Source organism: Aspergillus oryzae, chromosome 3 (assembly GCF_000184455.2).
Source record: "Aspergillus oryzae RIB40 DNA, chromosome 3".
NCBI classification, from domain to species: domain Eukaryota; kingdom Fungi; phylum Ascomycota; class Eurotiomycetes; order Eurotiales; family Aspergillaceae; genus Aspergillus; species Aspergillus oryzae.
The window spans coordinates 4,822,243-4,843,153 of record NC_036437.1 but is presented as its reverse complement, the minus strand read 5'-3'; the positions used below and the strand labels follow the sequence as shown (position 1 = coordinate 4,843,153).

The 20,911-nt window shown below is 46.0% G+C and overlaps 5 protein-coding genes across 5 annotated transcripts; 1 reads left to right on the top strand and 4 right to left on the bottom strand.

Moving 5' to 3' along the window:
* Positions 1 to 783: 783 nt before the first annotated feature.
* On the top strand, positions 784 to 2,281 carry AO090026000098 (uncharacterized protein; the record flags this gene model as incomplete). The annotated part of the gene is made up of 3 exons (XM_001821544.3): positions 784 to 965; positions 1,014 to 1,247; positions 1,303 to 2,281. 3 exons carry the CDS (start codon positions 784 to 786, stop codon positions 2,279 to 2,281), a joined length of 1,395 nt encoding a protein of 464 aa, XP_001821596.1.
* A 1,055-nt stretch (positions 2,282 to 3,336) lies between these two features.
* Positions 3,337 to 4,198, bottom strand: AO090026000100 (sulfotransferase family protein; the record flags this gene model as incomplete). Its single annotated transcript, XM_001821545.1, has 2 exons — positions 3,337 to 3,680; positions 3,769 to 4,198. The coding sequence occupies 2 exons, from the start codon at positions 4,196 to 4,198 to the stop codon at positions 3,337 to 3,339; spliced, it is 774 nt and encodes a 257-aa protein (XP_001821597.1).
* A 2,826-nt stretch (positions 4,199 to 7,024) lies between these two features.
* Positions 7,025 to 8,846, bottom strand: AO090026000101 (APC family permease; the record flags this gene model as incomplete). Its single annotated transcript, XM_023236220.1, has 5 exons — positions 7,025 to 7,413; positions 7,470 to 8,079; positions 8,137 to 8,285; positions 8,346 to 8,605; positions 8,692 to 8,846. 5 exons carry the CDS (start codon positions 8,844 to 8,846, stop codon positions 7,025 to 7,027), a joined length of 1,563 nt encoding a protein of 520 aa, XP_023090896.1.
* Positions 8,847 to 9,723: 877 nt separating this feature from the next.
* AO090026000102 (glycoside hydrolase family 12 protein) lies at positions 9,724 to 10,602 on the bottom strand (the record flags this gene model as incomplete). The annotated part of the gene is made up of 3 exons (XM_001821547.3): positions 9,724 to 9,803; positions 9,866 to 10,098; positions 10,196 to 10,602. The coding sequence occupies 3 exons, from the start codon at positions 10,600 to 10,602 to the stop codon at positions 9,724 to 9,726; spliced, it is 720 nt and encodes a 239-aa protein (XP_001821599.1).
* A 7,304-nt stretch (positions 10,603 to 17,906) lies between these two features.
* AO090026000103 (glycoside hydrolase family 11 protein) lies at positions 17,907 to 18,719 on the bottom strand (the record flags this gene model as incomplete). The annotated part of the gene is made up of 2 exons (XM_001821548.3): positions 17,907 to 18,303; positions 18,364 to 18,719. 2 exons carry the CDS (start codon positions 18,717 to 18,719, stop codon positions 17,907 to 17,909), a joined length of 753 nt encoding a protein of 250 aa, XP_001821600.1.
* Between the last annotated feature and the right edge of the window lie 2,192 nt (positions 18,720 to 20,911).

Here is a 20,911-nt window from a genome sequence, read left to right as displayed (position 1 = left end):
GTAGCGGAGATGAGCTTGGATAGGCTTTTGGATATTCCGCACCGCGACTTCCAATAATGACTGGCTTGATGTCTTCATGTCTTAGGGCTGTATCTTCCTCTTATAAAATTTTTAAATTGATATGGCGTTATGTAAGCGTATGTCTCAACGCACACCTGTCCTAAGGAGCTCTGGCACCTCGTAGAGGACCATGTCTGTAAGGAACCATCGACGTCTACTTGGCTACTTTAACTTTAATCTACTATTGGTAGGTAGCATGAGTGGCTGTAATTAGTTACACGCATTGTTCTTCACATACTTTGTACACCAAACTGTACGCGACACGTGCGTGAGTCCATTCGCAGGGAATTAGGGTATCGTCCCGTTACCTCGTACTAAGATCAAAAAGGGGGAATACAAGAATACGGCTGAAAAGCAACCATGAAGCAACGCTATTACTAAATTCATAGACAAATCATCCATCTTGCGGAGATCGTTATACAGGTCAGGTAACCTCGGGTGGTCCGTGAGCGGCTGAGGGACGCTAGTCTTCGTTAACCCTGCGAAGCTGAAGTGGATTTCGGAAGACCAAAGCCAAGTCGCATCTCAGCTGAAGTCTTCTTGTCTTTTCCGCCCAATGACAGCCTGTCGAGCAATCCACTTCCTGTACCATTCAGGTGACTCGTATATGAAGAAACTGCAGCACCTGTCATGGAGTTTCTAACCCACTTCCCGAAGTGTCGTAGCGGAAGCATCAAACTTGATTTTCTTGTCCCAGCTCTAACTCACAAGTAAACCACTACGATGACCATGAAAAGCTTCTCGTTGTCGGAGGTTCTTGCCGTCGCGAATAGGCATCCCTTCTATAACCCGGAAATTCAATATCCATTGGACGAGACAGCATTACAGGCAGTCCGAGACTGGGCCGTTAAGAACCAGACGGGAGTTGACCTTCGATCCCAGCCATTGCTTCACAAGAATGATATGTAAGATAATATCCCATTTTACTCTTGTGCTTAGCTAATACCATCCAGCTATAAGACTGTGGAGCGGCTCACGCACGATGCCAGCCCCGAGAATGTGTACCGTGAAAGCTCATACATGAGCATCACGGGCGGCGGGTCCGGAGGAGTACCAATGATGTTTGCAGTCGATGTTCATGAGAATCGACAGCAGAGGGCTCAAATGGGGAAGCTCCTACGGATCTGCGGCGTTATCAGGCGTAAAGACTGGGTACTGTCCGTGCACATATCAGGGGGCTTTTATAGGTATGTATATGTACATCTTATGCAACACGATTATGCAGCTAAATTAGAAATACAGGTCCTTGGACTTGACAACAGAGACTATGGAGAACGCCGGAGCCACTGTTCTCAGTGCTGGGAACTATATGGAGCCTGAAGAGGTCGTCCAAGCTCTGGCTCACTATCATGTCAATGTTCTGACCGGCGATGCTAGTCAAATCGTCCAACTGGCCTGCTATATATCTACACTACCATTGGAAAGACAAAGACAAATCCAGATCAACAAGATCATTTACACGTCCGAGCCGCTGACCGGCGCACAACGGGCATTCCTACACGCGACTCTTGGGGATGTTAAGATTTGTTCGGTCATGGGGAGTTCAGAGGCCGGCCCGTGGGCGTTGAGTAATCCTGATCTCGTCGGCGAGGAAAACCTCAACAGCAGTTCGATGGACTTTGTCTTTGATACCCGCGATATGATCATTGAGATTCTCTCTCCTGCTGGTTTGGATGATGGAAAGCCTCCCTCTGACATTGACCCTCTTCCGTTAGGAGAAACGGGGATCATTGTGCAGACCTCCCTTCGACGTCTGCGTAATCCACTCGTTCGCTATATCACCGGTGATCTTGGATCCCTCCATCCACTTCCTGAAATGGCCAGCGCCGTCGTCCCAGAGAGTGAACGGCAGTACTTGCGTGTGCTTCGTATGCAAGGCCGCGACCGTCGTTTCAGCTTCAAGTGGTACGGCGCATACTTTGAATTCGAGAAAATGAAAGCCCTGCTACAGGCGGAGGAATGTGGTATCCTGCAGTGGCAGGTAATTCTTGACCAACTAGAATCTTCGGGGTTACCAACTCTGCAAGTCCGCCTGTTACGGGCTCCATCCCGAGCAGACGTTCTATCGGAAGAGCAGTTGGTCAAACGCGTACGAACTTTCTTCCTTGTTCTACCGGAGAATGAAGACGTGTTCAGCATTGTATTTGTGAAAAACCTGGATGGGTTTGAGCGGAGCTCTACCGCGGGGAAAGTTATTAGCTTTGTAGATCGTTTGCATTGAGCATATCAATAGCATATTCCACATTGATAGGGCATACTTCCTTTGTCTCTCGTGTCTGTTCATGTTGGCCCCTACAGTGGCGCGATCGCGCATAGAAGGATACTACACGAGCGAACTATCGCGTACCTTTTGAGTCAAACGAAACCATATGAATAAGTTATCGATATTGCGCTAAGGCTGGTAGAAGACAGGCCGGCTATTTCTGCTCAGTAGCATACAGTGAATTTCCGAGATATAGGAAAGGTGATCCACAAAGGTCACAGAAATGTAACGGAGGAATGATTGATCGCTGCAGAGATTCCACGAATCATCTACACAGAGTGCGGCAACATGGCCCCTAATCCAGACCTCTGCTATCCAAGATACTGTAAGCCCCTTCATTTCTTTCCACCGGAGGGAGTATAGGTCGATCCACCCTTGCCATCGTTGTAGTAGGTGCTGCCGTTGGAGTTGGAGTAATAGTAGTATCCGTTGCCAATGTCTGTTAGCTGGATTCGTGGTGTTCTATAAAGTATACTGACCTGTTAGAGTAGTGGTATGTATGTATCACCACGACCAGAACCGCTCGAATCCGATCCAGTGTCGTAGTCACGCAAGCAATAGTGATTATTTAAGAATCAAAGGATATTAGCAACTAGAGAAGAGCGTAGACATATCGTAATAACCTCTGTTGGTGGGTGTCGTAAGTCAAGAAATGATGGTGAAGAGGTGCGTACCTGGCTGTTGGTCCCCGAGCCGGTGTAAGAGTAACCTTTGCCAGAGCTCGACATGATTACTTTTGAGAGATAAGTGAGTTGAGTAGAGATCGGAGAAGTTGTGAAAATGGTGGAGATGGTGGAGTATGAAGAAAGCAGCAGCAGTGGTGACTATGAGAAAGTTCGGGGAAATGACGCGGTTTAAATGCTGTCGAAAGTGCCCCGCACACCATCTTCCCTAAACAGGCCAAGGCCTTGGGGTTTCTGTTTTGCACGTTATGTTTTATTTAAAATGTCTGTTATAGCCCTTGCCACATTGCGTACTGACAGCTTGGCCTTGACCTAATATCACGGTACCCTTCAAACCCTCATAAACCACCAAGCACTCAGAACCCCAACCACAGTAAACACGACCGCCCAGCGCGCCAACCCTCTCTTAATGTGATACTCGGCCACGCGATCAATCGCCTTAGAATCATTGATTCTCGGAAAAGGTATATCCTTCGGAACGTCCTCCCCCAAAGCCTTACACAATGGGCCCCAGCCTTCTTTCACATTGAAAAAGACCAGCCGATCAGCGGGGACGACCTCTTTCAACCACTCGATATGGCGCTGGTAGACGTAGGCGTTATCCCTTGAGCCATCATAGATCTTATCCCACTGTGCCCGCAACAGGGAGATATAAGTCACGAAATGTCGCATTCCTAATTGATTAGGATTAGTCCTTTTTGCTGTCATTTTCTATTACGGAAGTGGCTAATTGTCCGCATATAATGCTAGTATATCACGTACCTGGAAGTGGAAGCAGTACCGCGCCTAGGAACCACAGTTGAACCAGCGAGCTGATTTGCTGCATGCTCTTGACCCAAGCGTCCGGGTCGCGAACTGTGACGATGACCTTGCTGTCGGGGTAGAGGGCGAGGAGCTCAGGCACTAATTGCGAGGCGGGCGCGTCAGTGATGGCTGCATAACCGGTGGTCCGGCGCCGGAGGAGTGAGAGGGTAGTAGCACGGTCGCCGGCGAGCCAGGTGCGGAGGATTTGATTCCAGGATTTTATCTCAACGGGTGGGCCCATGGTGGTTTGGGTGCCGCCGTGATAGATGGGTCCGTCCAGGAGGATCTCCAGGGCTGCACTGAAAGAGGCAGTCCCGGTTCGCGAGAGTCCTGCTCCAATGACTTGGAGTTGAGTGTCCGGTTGAGGGACGGAGGCTTGTTGGCCCATTATTGTTGTTTTTATGTCAAGTAGTAAATGTGGAAGGGATGAGTTGGCCCCAAGGGGTTACAATGAATATTTGTGTAGGACGGGTGAGGGAAGGGAACAAAGAATGGGTTAATGAGGGAATTAAATATTAGCTTACTGGTGTCAAAATAATTAAAGATAAAAATAACCTACATAGCCACTGATTAGTTTACTACTAATCTTACTAGCATGCATCCACAAGTAACACACGAGTAACAAAGGCAATGTATCAAAACCTGAAACCAGTGAAAGGTGCTTTCGCTAAGCTAGGAGCGAGCACAACTACCACATCGACCTTCTCACCAGGTTCTAAGCTCTATTAAATGGAGGTAATGCGCTTCAACGTGAGAGGCGCATAGCCAGTGACCCCTGCAGAGTTTCCCCTGTCGTCTTCGTCTGGATCATGTAACCTGAGAAACTGCACCAATATCTCCGAGATAGCACCCAAAAGGCCGTGGCCGGGAATAATGTCAAGGCAGGTCTAGTTCAAATCACCGTTTAGACGAGACCAAGGCCATCTGTGAGCGTCACCTCACATCATACGTTTGGAAATGTGACCTATATGCAAGTAACTCAGTTATGCGATAGCACTCAGCCAGTATAGCTGAGCACGAAGATGCACTTGGCTGTATAGTCCACTTCATGATGACACCATGGCTAGAAGACTGCAAGTCAATGCTACTGCCAATGACACAATTAGCTAACTAGTAACGACAGTGAATAACGTACCACACCCACCCACTCCGTTATATACCACAGGATGCTGCGTGAGAAGTGTAACGAGACTGTGAACAGTAGCCTCGCATAGCTGGCGTTAAATTAATCCTAATCTTAATCCCCGAACCTGCATCGTGGCGACGAAAGAGGACGAAGAGGGCAAGACGATAGATAGAAAAGTTGCTTCGGTATCAAACCTTATAAGGGGAGAAGAAGCGCTATCTGCAGAGGTCTCTTCTCACATATGAGATCCGCCCATCCGAATTCCTTCCAACCACTCTCAACTGTCCTAGCGGACCAGCTGAAACCGAGTAGTACTCGGCATGGGTGGAAAGTGTCTTGAAAGCATCTCTTTCAAAGGACCTGGGTAGAGGTGCAACTGTTCATTAACGGTATTTTGCTTACACTTAGCGGTATGCATAGTAGAGACGCTAAGCACCCAGTAGGTAAAGCCGACATTGACTAGAATCCTGAGCTTCCCACCATACTTGCTAGGGCTGAGAGGCTGCATGAGGCTAGGCCGCGTATCTCTTTGTTATCCCTTATCCTACTTCTGCCGTGGAAGTGTCGATGCTACATAGCCCCATTATAGCCTACCTACACAAACTCCACCAGCAAGGTTTTCTCTCATCGTCCCACTTCCTCTCCTCATCCCCTCTCCTCTCCTTGTCAATAGAACGTTGTCCTATGAATTTCCAACCACAATCTGTTCATTTCGTGGATTTGTGGCCAGCCTATGACTATGTCTGAGTCCGAAAAGCAGCCCTCAACGCCGCTAATCCCCCCAATATGGCATATAATTCGCATATCATGGCCAATAGATGGGTGTGTTAAGCTGCGGAGAAGGTCCACACTGTGACACTCTTTGAGTAACCCCAGTAATGAGGAGAGCATGATTGGTGGTATAGATGACCCATAGACCCATCCGTGTTAAATACAGTACTACCTCAGTCCGACCTAGTAGCATGTGTCACGACCAGCCCTATTTTCAACCTACGCGGCCTGTGTCCTGGAGAATCATTAACGTCCTGCCACACCCGCTTGAGGAGCCCCACTCTATTTATCTTCCGGGGTCAAAGTTGTGCAGGACGAGGTCGCGAGAAACTGTTTCTATATCTCTTGCACGACACAGTCTCATTGCCATATACGGTGAATACCCTATATACACTCCGGCAAAAGAGGGGGGGGAAGATTTGCTATGTTAAAGACCTCACCGGGACATTGAATCCACTGGATAGAGGAATGTTGAAGAGGAAGGTTTAACTTTGTTGATTCTACTACGTGCACCAGTGCCCGGCTTTGCTTTTGCTTTCGCCTTAATCTGTCCAAAAGCTTCTCCAAAATTGAAAGACTCATGATGACGGAATAGAATAGATTACATGCTATGAAAGCTCGCGATGCGAAGAAGGAGTTGGTGTAAAATGGGAGGTATATGTTATATGGTAACTGTTTGGTGGCTAATATGGAGACACAATGCTATCTACTTCCATTGTATCAGGTCTACTTAGGGATTTTATACTAAAGTCCGTTCATTGAGTAGATGCATGGCCACTATATATGAAAGAAAGGTTCTTATTATTCCCGTTGATGCTTGATTTGCAATTGGTACGACAATTCCTGTTGGCCACATCCAGGTCCTCGTGACTCTGTAGATTTTCCAATCTTCATCATGAGCACAGGCCTGCTTGCTGTATAGTCTGTAATATGTCTTCTTTTATATAATCAGAGTTCCTACTATTTACTATGATATTAGTCTAATATGTTGAGAGTTCGATGACGTTTCTAAAGACGGAAGTTTAAGAAGCCTAAATGTTTAGACAGCAATTCATAATACTGGATGATATCAGAAATTTTGATGTAATGTTATAACTATTAGAGGCGAACAGCGGACTATCCATTCGCTAGATTTAATGTGGGATTTCTCGTTCGGCCCGATGTTATATGTTGTACAAGTATGCTGGTCACATATCCGGCAGTCATGGTTTACGCTGTTAGGACAATTCTCGTCAGCATGAACTACTTTGCCACGAGGTTGTGTGCAAATACCGGTTTCCATATGCATCTCTACGGATTTCGTCCATTGACTGCAAATTAGTTCTTGGAAACGCGTCGCCAAGCAACAGCATGCTCCCCATCAGGACCAATTAACGCGCTTTTCTCCCACGAGAATTGCCCCAATCTTGGTAGCAATATCCACCAGATGTACCAGTACATACCACCAAGACAGAATAACAAGGTTCCAGTGAGCGGCGTAAGCCAAACAGGTATGCTGGTGCGACCAGTCACTGGGGCGACAAAGGGTGACACAATAAGGAATACCTGCGTTGCCAAAAAGAGGCAAGCCACGCTCGTCCAGACTTTGAAGGCACGAGGGGGATATGTCACCCGTTTTCTGATAATGAATAGGCCGCACACGACGAAAAACTGAATCAGCGCAACAGCCCACTGTCCTACGTCAAGGACGAAATTATAGGCTTCACCTGAAAAGTAAAGTTAGTTACCTCGATCGTTGCCATCAACTAGGGCCGGAGCTTACCAAAAGGAACAGCGATGATCATGACACATGACGAGAAGAACACCAATGCAAACGCCCCAGCAGGAGACCCTGAACGGGATCTGCTGGCAAAAAACCGAGAAAAGGGCAATAAGCCCTCCTGTGCGAAACTGCGGATTACTCGCGACATGGAGAAAGACGCAGTCATGATATTGCCCAGTGAGGACAAAGCAGCAAGTATGGCCGTGAAGCGCTGCATGTGCTGACCAAAGACCTTACCAACGAATAATGCAACCACCGTAATACCGGTCTCGCTTAGCTCCTTGGGAGTGGCCGCGACAAAGAACGCTGCGTTCAACAGGACATAAAGGACCCCTACCGAGCCGACTCCCAGGAACCCTGCTACCTTAAGAGTTCGCCGAGGGTCTTTCACCTCATCTAGGACATACATTGCGTTGGACCAACCTTGAAAGGTTGCCAGGACTTTGAAGAGGGCGACAGTGTAGTCCGCGACGTCGGTCGAAGACCCGGCAAACGGATGCTTGTAACTAGCTCCAGGGTAAGGTATATTTGGCGACCCAAAGATGACCAGCCCAAGACCAGTCAGAACCATAAGAGCCAGAACAAATAATTTGAGCGAAGCGAGGATATTCTAGAGTTTAGTGTAAGTATTTTTGACTGTGGATAGTATCGATGCACAGCTCCTTACCATAAGTTTGACATTCCAGGTTTTCGCACAGATATGCATCGCTGCGACGCTTGCCACGAACGCGATTGCCATGCAGCGTTTAGTCCTGTCATCTGCTGTTGCTTGGGTGGCTAAGAGTATGTTCTCTGCAATAGCAATAGTTCCAATGCCTGCGTGGTGCATTAGAGCATTAATGGCAATAGGGGGCAGGGAAGAGGTATTGTACATACCAGTGAAGCCAAGGAAGATAATATGCGTCGCGAATATCACGGTCGCAAATAAAGGTGGACGTGGATAGGCTGCTTCAAGGTAGATCTTCTCCCCGCCATTGTGCGGTAAAAGACTACCCAGCTCAAGATATATGAAGAAGCCACAAAATGCCAGGAAATAACCAGCCACCCAGACGACTAGGGATGCACCAGCGCTTCCAGTACTATGTGCAATAGCAGATGGTACGGAGAATATTGCCGTACCAATCATCCGGTTAGTTCTATATTCTTCAGTAAGATGAATAATTCCAAGTCGGGGATTCCATGACCGGGCATTGATGAATAGGATGCACGATTGCTTACTGACATCAGAAAAGTTGTAGAGACAAGGCCGAGGCGCCGATTAGGCTGCCCTTGCCCAGGGGGAACAACAGTCTCATTCTCAGCCTGATGGATTAGAGGTGCAGCCTCGATAGAAGCCTCGTCATCCGGAACATCCTCAGCATTCCGCTCCGGATTCATACCTTGCGCTGGACTCTTATGTTTATTGCGTAAGCGATATATCAAATCACCAAGAGACCGCCTGGCGTAGAACAAGCGAGCCGTTATCTAAGTCACGTGTGGACACCTGACGTGGCTGTGTATCAACAACCCGTGACTGGAATGTACTCAATCTACCCTAACAGAACTACTTGAATAGAACTAAACTTCTATATCTTTAATTTTGTCACATATTTACGGAAGGTAGTGGCATCTAGTCTATATACATACGTTTATCCATCATGCACCAGAACACCAATTGCCACTTTAGGCGTGCCTTAGGCCCAGGATCCCAAGATTATATATTTATTAGTTCTTACCATCTGCTTTAAGACACTCCAGATTCTAGATCACAACTCATAGTGGAATATCGAATAAGTGCTGATACCCTGAATAATTTACCTCTCCCACCATACAAGAGAATTCGGCCCTTGAAGCTCGACGTCTGAACGCATGTTATCTTCTATCCAGGACCTCCAGAGCCAAACATCCGAAGATTACATACATGTCGTCAGTTAGAAGTCACTCATGGAAGAGGCCAAAGAGTCGATGAGCAGCAGGAACAGTAAGCGGCTTAGCAGATGGTTGCCAGTAACCAAATTAAATATAGCAAGCTCTGATTGAATGAGCGGACGCGAATGGTAAATACTAACTAAATTTTCTTGCGTCTAACAGATGAACAGTTATATGGTCTTCTTGCTAGACTCGAATTAATAGGGGAGAATCAATCGCGACCCCCAAAACTTCGAAGCAAATCAAACAACTCTCTACAAATTGTTACTAAGCAGACCATGTCCAACTCCACCTAGCCACGGACTGCCTACCCCATTTGTCAATTGGGCAAGAGGCATTCATATTCTTAGTTGACACTGGCAGTCCAGTTGGGAACTGTGAAAGTAACAGGGCCACCGGTAAACGGCTCAGTTCCGAACTGCATATCTATAAATTGCCATTGTTAGTGGCTTTGCTTGCACGGGGGTGAGGGATATGTGGGCTCTTACTGATCAAGTACTGGGCAGAAGCAGGGAAACTGTGCTTAGATGTGATATAGTCGAAAAACTTTTTAATGTCCCCGCCGAAGGTGTTGATTGGGGTTGCCGAGACGAAGCTGTACGTTTTCTGCTCGGCGCCTGCCTGGATGGTGGTGCCGTACCACAGTTCCCAGGTATGGCCTTCAACTGTAGCGGTATCGATTTGGGTTCCGATGGGCTGAATAGTACCGTAGCGTGCGAGCCTTGCAAATGGAAAACCCCGGTTATGTCAGTTGAAGGTTCCTCACTGCCGATGTAGGGTAGGATTGATCGCTTCAGGAGTGATCGGTTCATACGTACCAAATCATCAGTTCATAATCGCCGCTATAGGTGACGTGGTTCTGGTCCGCAGCGGTAAACAGGTCGTACGCCACATCGGCGTTGACATTAGTGTTATCCTGACTCCACTCCACGTCGGTGGGGATACTCTGGACATCGCTCACGAGCTTTTTGTCGAAGGTGACTGCAGAGTTGGAATAGCTTTTCACACTGCCTTCTCCACCGTTCCAGGTCCAAGTAGTGTGCCACGCAGCGCCTGAGCTGGAGAGGTTGTCAACGTAGACGCACTGAGAGCCGGTTCCCGAGTCCTGTCCCCAGAGGTTGTTGTTCACTGAGTACGGAGGGCTCGAGGCACTGTCGTACTGTGCACACAGCTCTTGACTGAATGCTGTGGCCACGAGCGTAGCAAGTGCCAATGAGAGCTTCATGGTGAAAGTATAGGTGGTAGATTAATTTGGCCTAATGGATAGTGTTGCAAGACTGATGGATAATGCAGGTCTGGAAGTAGCGGGCAACGCTGTTTAAAAGCACAGAGCTGACAGGTTGCTAGCACAACCCACATATTCCAAGTCTTCACCCTCCAAAGGTATCGCATACGTCAGTAAACTACTTTCTGGATTGTCCCTATGATCCACAAGCTTCCCGTGCCTACCGAAGCATCCTCTCCGACGTCGACAGAAATTTTCGAATTAATGAAATTCATTCACGATCTGCAGTTGACATACGTTCGCGCATGGTTGGCAGGCCCGAAATACCGACTAATCTTACTACCCTTTAACTATCCATCGGCACATGTATCACCATACTTGAAGATGTTTGGTCAAGAACTCTACATATCCACCTAGGGAAGGAGCTAGGTATATTTTATTCGGCGTCTTACTTCGTCTTCGGATATAGTCCTTCAGCCCGTGATCTCACATCGATATCCGAAGCTCTCTGCATTTCCGTCTCCATTAGGGCTTCTTGTCCCAGTCCATTCGAGACCTCATTGTTACTAGGACACATATATGTATGTGATTCTGTTGGTTTCATTAATAAACTGTTTTATATGTACAGGTATAATCTTGAATAGTACAACCTAGGCCGTGGTGCATTCATATGCTTCACATGTAGTTCTCTCTTTTTTCATCGCAGAAATGTCGGCAATATCTCATATTCTAGCCTGAATGGTTAATATTACGGTTGTAACATTGACTCTATCTAATACCTGAAACCATATTCTTAGACTTATTCTGGGCCTTACAGGGATCGGGATATGTTGTATGGTTTACTTGAGACACCGGAAAGAGCAAAATAAGCTAGTGCGTCATAATTGAGCCTAAAATCTAGAGGTGAAATTACGCAAGGACTGGGTCGAATTGCAAGCCTGGTGATAATTCGCTCTCCACATAACGTATTACCTGGAGAGAAATATGACGTTGTGCAAGGTCAGCCTGCAGGGGACCGATGGCTGTAGAAATACAATTGACAATACAGAACATTCTAATTCTCCCTACTATGAGTTGTCAATATACCGTTATATGGCTGGGCTCTAACGGCCATTTCAGATCACGCTACTATCATGCGCGGTCCACAAAGCTTCAGTGGTCAAGGGCATTTGCCCTTGATCCACTAAGCCTTAGCTTGATACGCAGCACCTCACAGGCTCACACAGTTCTAGCCAAGGGACCGGCCCCACAAAGCATAGGCAAGTCTCCGTCGAACCAAACTGGACTTAATGCAATTATTCTGTGCCATAGGGGGTAAAAGATGGTGGGGTTCAGAAACAGCAGGGGATTACACCTCGTGTTCGGCAATGCTCACGATCCTCCCACTGCCGATGGAACCTTGGCAGGCCAATCCACTTTGCTTGGCTTGTAACTCGGGGGGTCACATCAATATGTACTTTTTACAATGGAAGGTCCTAACGATATACCATCATACACAGTCAGAAATGGTCTTGCAGAGTTTATCAACTAGAGCGAGGAAATTAGCCTGATCTAGAGTCCTTTGTTCTCACTGGGCTTCTAGGGACTCGACCCACTTGTACAGGTGACAGTAAATCCAGACCAGATGCGTTTTTTGTTTACCCGAAGGCGACTTCTCTCCGCCACCCTTTGAGCTTGACCTAACTGCCAAGTGGCATGATCGGCTTAACCTCCGTCTCCTGGCATTTTTCTATGTCCGTACGGTGTCATCCTGTGACAGCGCCATACCGACCCATCCCCTACGCAGAAATTCCTAGACCGATGTGAAGAATAAGCTGCAGCCTCATCTCCTTTCTACTGACAGCTGAGATTTGCATATTTGTATGGGATGATCAAGAGGGAACAATAGATCTATTCAGCCAGATTGTGTTGCAGAGCTCCGTTCTTATATGGGCAGGGATCTACATGGGAAACGGTTTGGCTTAATTCCTGTACCAGCCTCGCACGGCCTAATGCACCGTTTTTATTATACATTCGATGATGCTTCCTACGAATCTAGCAACTCTACTTTTGACTTCGTTCCTTTCTACTCTAAAGCGTGGTACAGCTTTTCCTTTGTGATACGAGCCAATCAGTGATAATGCTTCAATCTGTTTTCCTTTATATCACTCTGGCTCTTAGTGCTTTTGGTATTTACCTCGGTAAAGAGCACCAATTCATTGGGTGCGGGAGAAAGTCTACCCTCGTCAATAACATCTAGTTTATAAACAGCTGCTAGTATGTATATTGTGAAAGAAAAGTATTTGATAGCTACAATATAAATAAAGTAAATTGTCTCGCCTTCACACTCTGCTGGCGTTTTCGAATATGAGTAATGTTATTACTGGTAATCCTATCCACCCTCTTATAATAATTTTGTTTTCCCTTTTCATGGCAGAAATGTCTTGGTAGGAAATAACTGCACATAGCTACACATAACCACAACCTTTAATCCCAAGTTTATAGGTCTGTTTTAGAGACCTTTCATGGTGGCTTGGTGTTCGGTTGGTATTCCTGAGACTGCAATGGCCCCATATTTGAGTTCGAAGGGAGAGCTGCTCCCACCACAGTAGGCTGTGTTCGAGAAAAATATATGTCTGAAAACACGATCAACGTTTAAGCTGGCATCAGATCCAACACATGCAGCTGTTTGCCTTTAACATAACGTCTTGGACCCTGTTTAATGTGTATATAGTGGCTCCCATCGGCCTTCAAATTATTCTAGTTTGGCATACAAGTCGTTAAAGACTCTGCCCGTGTATAGCCTTGCTAGACAAAGATTTGCTGGGAGATGACAGGGTGTACTGGCGACTGTCATCAACATAAAACATGAGCAGTGTCATGCATGTCAGTCATGTCACTCGGACAGGGAGGAACAAACAGAGTCGGTAAACGGACATACCCGATAGAGAGCAATTTTCCATCCCGTGCTTCTCGGGATCGGCAGTTGAGGGTCTCGGTCAATCTCCTATAATTATGAGACATTGTCTCGGATGTGGGGGCCGCTACCAATGAGGGTGAAGAATTCTAGCCTACCACAGTCAATGCTTTCCCGAGAGTCAGTCATACTGGTACATTTTTCTAGGGTCCTTTGGACTAGCACTTGACTTAGTAGAGAATTGGTATACAGATAGAAAAGTTACTAACGAAGTTTAACTGACTAGTAGGCATTTTCACGTTTTAAAATTGAACATAGATAGGCTAATAATCATAATACTTTGCGCTATCGCTAAAAAGGTCTTTCCTCCTTACAATAGTTTGGTTACGCATTAAGACGCTGCCGAAGGACAAGACAAGAATACCCCGACTGCTGGATCGGAGGACTATGCATATATTGCCTATATTGGCTTGTTGGAGAGCTCATGAGCACATCACCGAAAAGAAGATCTTGCAATGATGCTCGCCTTGCCCTTGCACTTCTCGGTGTCGAGATAGATCTTGTCGGGATAAGAATTCCTACTATTTAGGTAAACCTCGAGATACTAAAAGGGAAACACGGACCTTGGGTCGGTGCTCAGGATATGGCTGGCCTATGCATTGGCTACACAGATAATGGTGTCTGTCTCTTTTCTGTTCCAAGGTATCAGAACCCAGACATCCACAATGAAGTTTCCTTTGGCTACTGACCCAGCTGGAAAATCGTGGAGACACGATCGTTATAGTTTTAAGCTCGGTGAACTTTAATATACATCTTTTCAAATTGTTTCCTAGATTATGTAAATACTTGAACTAATCCTTCCCTACTGCAGACGAATGAGCACAGGAGATCCGTAATGCGTTCAATTAAGGCCATGGTCAACAGCGACTGGCTCTGACCACGAGGAGAAAGAGCTACAGTCAGCCATATCCGTAGGACCGTAGCCAATGTAAGCTACTAAAGTCAACATTGTGGGTACATACCACCATTCCACAATCTAAGGGCACTAATGAATGCACCATTTTGTAGATCAGATTAGTAACTAGGGTCTAACCCCTGACGGAATCCACTGAATAGAGTGATGGTGGCGGTCGCTGCCCCAGGAAAATTTGACTATAACTTTAAAATATAAAACCTTACCAGCTTTTCATGAACAGCCTTGCATTGGTGTTGTCTCTCAATTCTGGATAGTGTATCGTCTTGGAAAGATGTACAGGCCAACCACCAAAAACGAGTACTGGTTCTGTGGGATCCTTCTCGTTCAAACCCTACTGATCACTACCCCGGAAGTGTAGGTGCAGCGCTTGCATATGACATTCACGAATGACTAATACATCATAGATACATTCTTGTACAATGGTTAGGTTGGGTCAACGATAATGTAACTCAAGTTACCACATCTTACATTGTCCCGATTGGCATGGGCCTCGTAACGTTTGCATGTTTATATGAGACACTGCTGTCCTTAGATGCCATCCACCACAAAAACAACATCCTACTTGCTGCGATTTGCATTAGCAATGCATGCATTGTTGTGTATTCTGTCTTACAGTATATGAGGATGCGTGTAACTACTCATACGCTGCAGTACAACCAGGATAGTACCGGTCGCCCTCTTGCAGATCCTACAAGGGATATTTGGGCTTTAATGCAGCCGGCTGAACTTTTGATTCCAATTATTCTGGGCCTCACCTCTCTCACTATCATTCCCGCTGCCTACCGACTACATAAAGACTATGCCTGGGCCATTTATAAATGCATCCATGGTAGCGCCGACCTTAGATTGCGATATCTAGCATACGAGGTAAGTAAGCCCGACCCTTCTTTCAATTTATTGCTAATGCGCTATAGATATACTTGGTCCTTGTTAGATTCGACTTTTTCTTTCTAATTGGTTTTATTATCCAATACAACTTGATCGACGTTCATTTTGATGAACCGGAATACTCCCTTACTATGGCCATTATACCGGCGGCGCTGGTAATTATGGTCTTTGGGATTTACTGCGTTAAGTCAGAGCTGCGACCTGGCATGATCATTGTCATTGTACGTCTTTCATTCTTCTACCTCCAGAATCATTACTAACGATATTTAGGTTTCCCTCCTTGGCTTGATGGCCTACATTCTCAGTCGCATCATTGTTCTATGTGGAAACACACGACGTGCCTTTACTCCAGGCAAGGAGATGATGTTGCTTTTCGCTGGAGTGACCCTGGCCCTTATCGTGCCCACGCTCGTGTGCGCCGTTCAATGCATGAGGAATTTTGACAGCGGGCTGAAAAGTGTCACTCATCAGGAGACTCAGTGGCCGGGAAGTTCTTACATGTTTAAGAGACTATCCAGTCGTGGCAATTCCCCGACTAATGCTCGATATGATACACGATATAATCCCCGGCTCTCCCTCGATTAGGCAGTCAGTACTGGGATTCAAGAATCATAATTCTCAGCGTTACCTCTACTATAATATAATGAAATAGTTTAATTATTTGTTGATCATACGACAATGTGCCTGTAGCTTATTCAACCGTCGCAATTCACTAATTTGAACGTCGGCAAATGTTCGCCGGTGAGGTAGTCTAAGGATGCACCACAATGCTTCATCTGCCTTACTCGAATTCAAAAGCCTGTCTATGGATGATCTTGAACTGAGTAGACAAAGTGGGATCTGGCCAACGCAGGCGCATAACGAGGGTAACTTGAACCACGCTTCTCAGGTGAGTCTTAAATATACATACTCCGGAGTATCTATTAACGAAAGTCCGAGCCTGTGGCTACCAATCGGTGACTTAAAGGTTCAGTGAAATGGATGCCTTTTCTTCGAGGTCAAGTGGATACAGTTTGGTTTTTCCGAACGGAAAAACTTCGGACATTGACGTTCTAATTTTACACGCCAGTCAGCCCTTGTAGGGCGCTTCTATTGAATCAAAACAGCATTTACAAAAGTTAAATCAGTATAGCCATAAACTATCATGTTTTAAGTTTCTTCTGATAATAATTTAAATATCGGGAGGCCGCCTCACCTCTCAAAATGCTTCAAGATCAACGTAGGGCTAGGAAATAAGGCACTAACATGTACCGTTTACAGTAGGGTAAATAGTTCCCTTTAGCGTATGCAAATTGTCTGCACCTCTTGGCAGTTCTTTCTTTCTTTCTTTTTCTTCTCTTTTTTTTTTCTTTTCTTTTTTTTTTTTTTTTTTTTTTTTTTTTTTTTTTTTTTTGTCGATGCTGTTATAGACACGATTTCAAAGCAGCTCAATATCCAAGGCCAATTATATATCCAGATCGGTGTTTATGTGGCACAATACGGTATATAGGAGAACACTAACCATAAAGATCGTTGTAAGTTGGATTCAAATCTATCAATAGCGTACTTCACTTCGGTCTGCGAATTGGTTATCAACAGAGACTTTTCAAACAGGTGCAGAATACTGGTACAATTCAATCTCGATAATAGCCCTAATCCTGAATTTCGGCTCAATGCGAAAGTAATGTGTTTTGCGTATGCTTTCCTATCTCTGATATCATAACCTTTCAAATATTTAATGTACCTTTAATTTAATTATTCACAAGGTTGGGTGACAACGTATTAATTGTTATGGGGCACCAAGGACCACTATGACACCGCTTAACAAAGATGTTCCCTAAGTAACTACAATTAGGTATTAGCACTCATTGCAATTCCGTGGATTGCAATTTATCTAGCATCGAGGTTAAGCCTTTCACCTCCAAGTTCTAAAAATATGAACCTGACTATATCTGCCCCTAGAAAATCTCCGTTCGGTAAACAGGGCCAACCATATTCAGCCCTAGCCCGTTTGTGAAACAGTTTATGGAGTTAGCAATAAATATAATAGCCGGACAGGGTCCGAAAAAGTGGAGCAAAGACTACCCACTTTCCATCATGCCGCAAATCAAGACATCACTCTGAAATAAGGAGTAAAACCTAGCGTGGCATATTGCGGACCCTTAACCCCCTAAAAAGCTTAATGGTCAGATTGCTAGCCGCGGAGACGGGACTAGATTGTTCGTCACTACTTGCTCCACTCTGAGAATATGTATGCTTGTTGAGTAATCTAGAAATTCCATGTAGCCGCATTAATTAGTTTGTAACATGTAAAGAGCTACGGACAAAGATGAGCGGAACAGGATTAGGCCCGCCAAGTAGCTAATTGAATATGATAAACGTTAAGACTCTGAAAAGCGAAAAAGGCAACGAACATAGGTGAAGCCCCTGGCGCGCCCAAGAATGCCCAAGCAGGTGTCCGGTGTATATTCTCAATCTGTCTCTCTAGATTTCTAAAAACATAAGTGGTTGTACAAATCACAGCTATATATGACCTCTATAGCCACACAAACCACCTAAACTCCCTTAATGCAGCTGGAAATCAAGGTTTCCGCTGCCCTTGAATCCTTCAGCAGTGACCATCTGGAAGACAGGGTTGCCTGGCTGGAGTCCGAGTTCTTTCCAGCGCTTGAAGTGAGCAGTAACATCAACTGAGCCAGTGGTGCGAGGATTGCGACGAACAGACCATAGCTGGTTGAAGTTGGTGACACCGTAGATCTTAGGAACGTTCCTGTACGGAATCATATAGACGTCGTACACGCCGCCGTCAACATTGACTTGCCCAAGGATATGACCGTTACCAGGGGTGCCTGTGCCGTGCTGTTCGACAACGTACCACTCAGTCACGGGGTCAGTAGTCCAACCGTAGACGGCCAGAGTGTAGTCACCATCAGCCTTGAAGTGGCCATCCCAGGTCAATTTGCTAGTCACGAAAGGACGTCAGTTCAACACACAGATAAGGTTAATACAAGCGGTTACTCACCGAGTGCTACCACCCCGATAGCCCTTTCCGCCCAGGAACTCTTTGTTCGTGTTCCATTTTAGTTGGAACCGGCCACTGTCAGGAAACTCGGTGTAATCGGCGCCCGCATGGTTGTCGTTGTAGAGGGAATAGTAATATCCCGCGGAGTTCACGCCATCTTTGCTAGTTCTGAGGTCTGTAGAGCGACCTTGAAGTTTATCTTCGCTGGTGGCATTGAAGATACTCTCTCCTATCTCCTGAAGAAGGTCGTATGACTTCTCCCCTCGACCAACGGGCTCGTTAGGCGTGGGATCGGTAGGACTCGCCAGAGCCCCGAGAAAAGGTAGGAGAAGTAGCAGTCTAGTGGCAGACACCATGTCGGCAGCTTGGCTAGGGATCTTTCGAATGGATGTTTTACTTTAGAGAACAGAGAAAAGGATTGATGTCTCTCTCTAGCCAGGGGTAGAACGTGAATTTATTGCCTGTTATCTGAGCCCTACTTCCCGTCGAGTAAATAGAATCCTCCTAATCAATGGTTTTATGTGGGGCTGAATACCACCCTAGCCCAAGTCTGAGTAAGAAGGTATTATTGGAACGGAAGGGTCCATCAAATTAGAGTTTCTGACTTCCTGATCAACTGAGACTAGCTGCCTCAAATTGACAACATCAGTAGATTACGTCCTTGTCACTCATCGTTTGGTAGCCGTAGCAGATGGTCAGGGCAAGGCAGTTACTCTATATTGTCACCTAAGAACGGGCGAGGTATCTGGAATAGACGCGAGGTCATTCCCCGATAATCATACTGTGTTCCTTATTGCCCTTTCGCCGAGTCCACTTTCTCTCCAGCATTTGTTGTGAGCACAGATTTACGGTTGTCCCTCCCATGAACATAACCATGACTAGCGATCTGGGCCCTAATGAAAGAGCTGATTCTCATCTTTCTAGCAAGAAGTCCTTCGCAGATTCGGACTTTCTAATATACCGCTCCAGCCAATTATTGTCCACAGTTTCGCCGGTGGCTGTTACTTTGGATCATCACAATGACCATTCATCCGATTTGACTCGCAGAACAGTGATTTATTCCTGTCTTCTTTGTTCAAACTTCTTTTTGTTCGACTCATTTACAGGAATTTGCGATGAGTCAACTGTTGTCATCATGTATTCGGTTGCTACGCCCACGTATCTTATCTCCTGTCCTCCGTGAGGCGCGCATGCCACACCGCTGCGCCTTCGCTATCACCGCGTACAACTCAATGGTCACCAATGACGATTTTCAAAGCGAAATCTTATACGAGCCTCTTGAAGGAGTGGAGAGACTTGAAAACTATCGACCAGGTGGCTATCGCCCAATACAGGTTGGAGATCACCTTCATGATCGATATCAAATAATTCATAAGCTGGGACACGGCTCATATTCAACTACATGGTTGGCCCGTGATGAACAAAACAATAATTACGTTGCAGTAAAAATTTGCACAGGAAACTCAAACCCAAGGGAAATAGATATCTTATCTATCCTTACTCATCCATGCGATCCTGCGGTCAAAAGTCCTGGTAAAACAACGGTTCCTTCAATTGTAGACACATTCACTATTCATAGTCCAAATAGTAATTATGCTTACTACGTTACTGTCCCAGCGAGAGCTAGTTTCTCTGGTGTAAAAGATGGCTCGTAGATCCGCTTATTCCAGCTTAGTATAGCCCGGGCATTAACTACGTAACTTATTCTTGTTGTGGACTATATTCATATCCAAGGGATCATCCACGGAGACCTTCATATAGGCAACATTCTTCTCAAATCTATGCCTAATTTTGACCAGCTCTCAGTCGAAAAACTATAGAGAAATATAGAGCACTCGAGCTCGACCCAGTTGTTCATTTGAATAACAAGCCGCTTCCTCCTGAAGTCCTATCCCACGGTATTGCACCCGTATAGCTTGGGGAAGCAAGTGAGGACATTACACTTCCTGAAGCCAGGATCTTGCTTACAGATTCTGGTAAGACATTTTTATACTCAGAAGAACTAAAGTATAAATCTCACACCCCTCTTGTCATCCGTCCCCCCGAGGCTCGATTTGAACCAAATACGCCTCTGTCTTTCCAATCAGACATCTAGACTCTCGCTTGTACCATTTGGTCTATTATTGCTCAAAGGCCACTATTTGAAGGATTCCTCGCGACGGAGGATGATATGACCTGTGAGCATGTCGATACTCTTGGTGTTTTGTCCCCGGAGTGGTGGAAGAAGTGGGAGGCACGACGACAGTAGTTTACCGAGGATGGTACGCCAATAAACCGTAACCCGTACCGGTCTTGGAGGGACCGATTTGAGGATAGCGTGCAACAGCCCAGGAGAGATAGTGGAATGCCTGTGTTTGACGCAAAAGAGAGGGCCGCTATCTTTGACATGTTACGGCCGATGCTTTCATTCAAACCCGAGAATCGAAGTACTACCAAGCAAATTCTCGAGACAGAATGGATGGTGAAGTGGGCTCTAGCCGAATATGAGAAGGGTCGAAAATATGGCTAGATAATGAGCATGAGTTGTTCTAGGCCGAGATTGGATCTC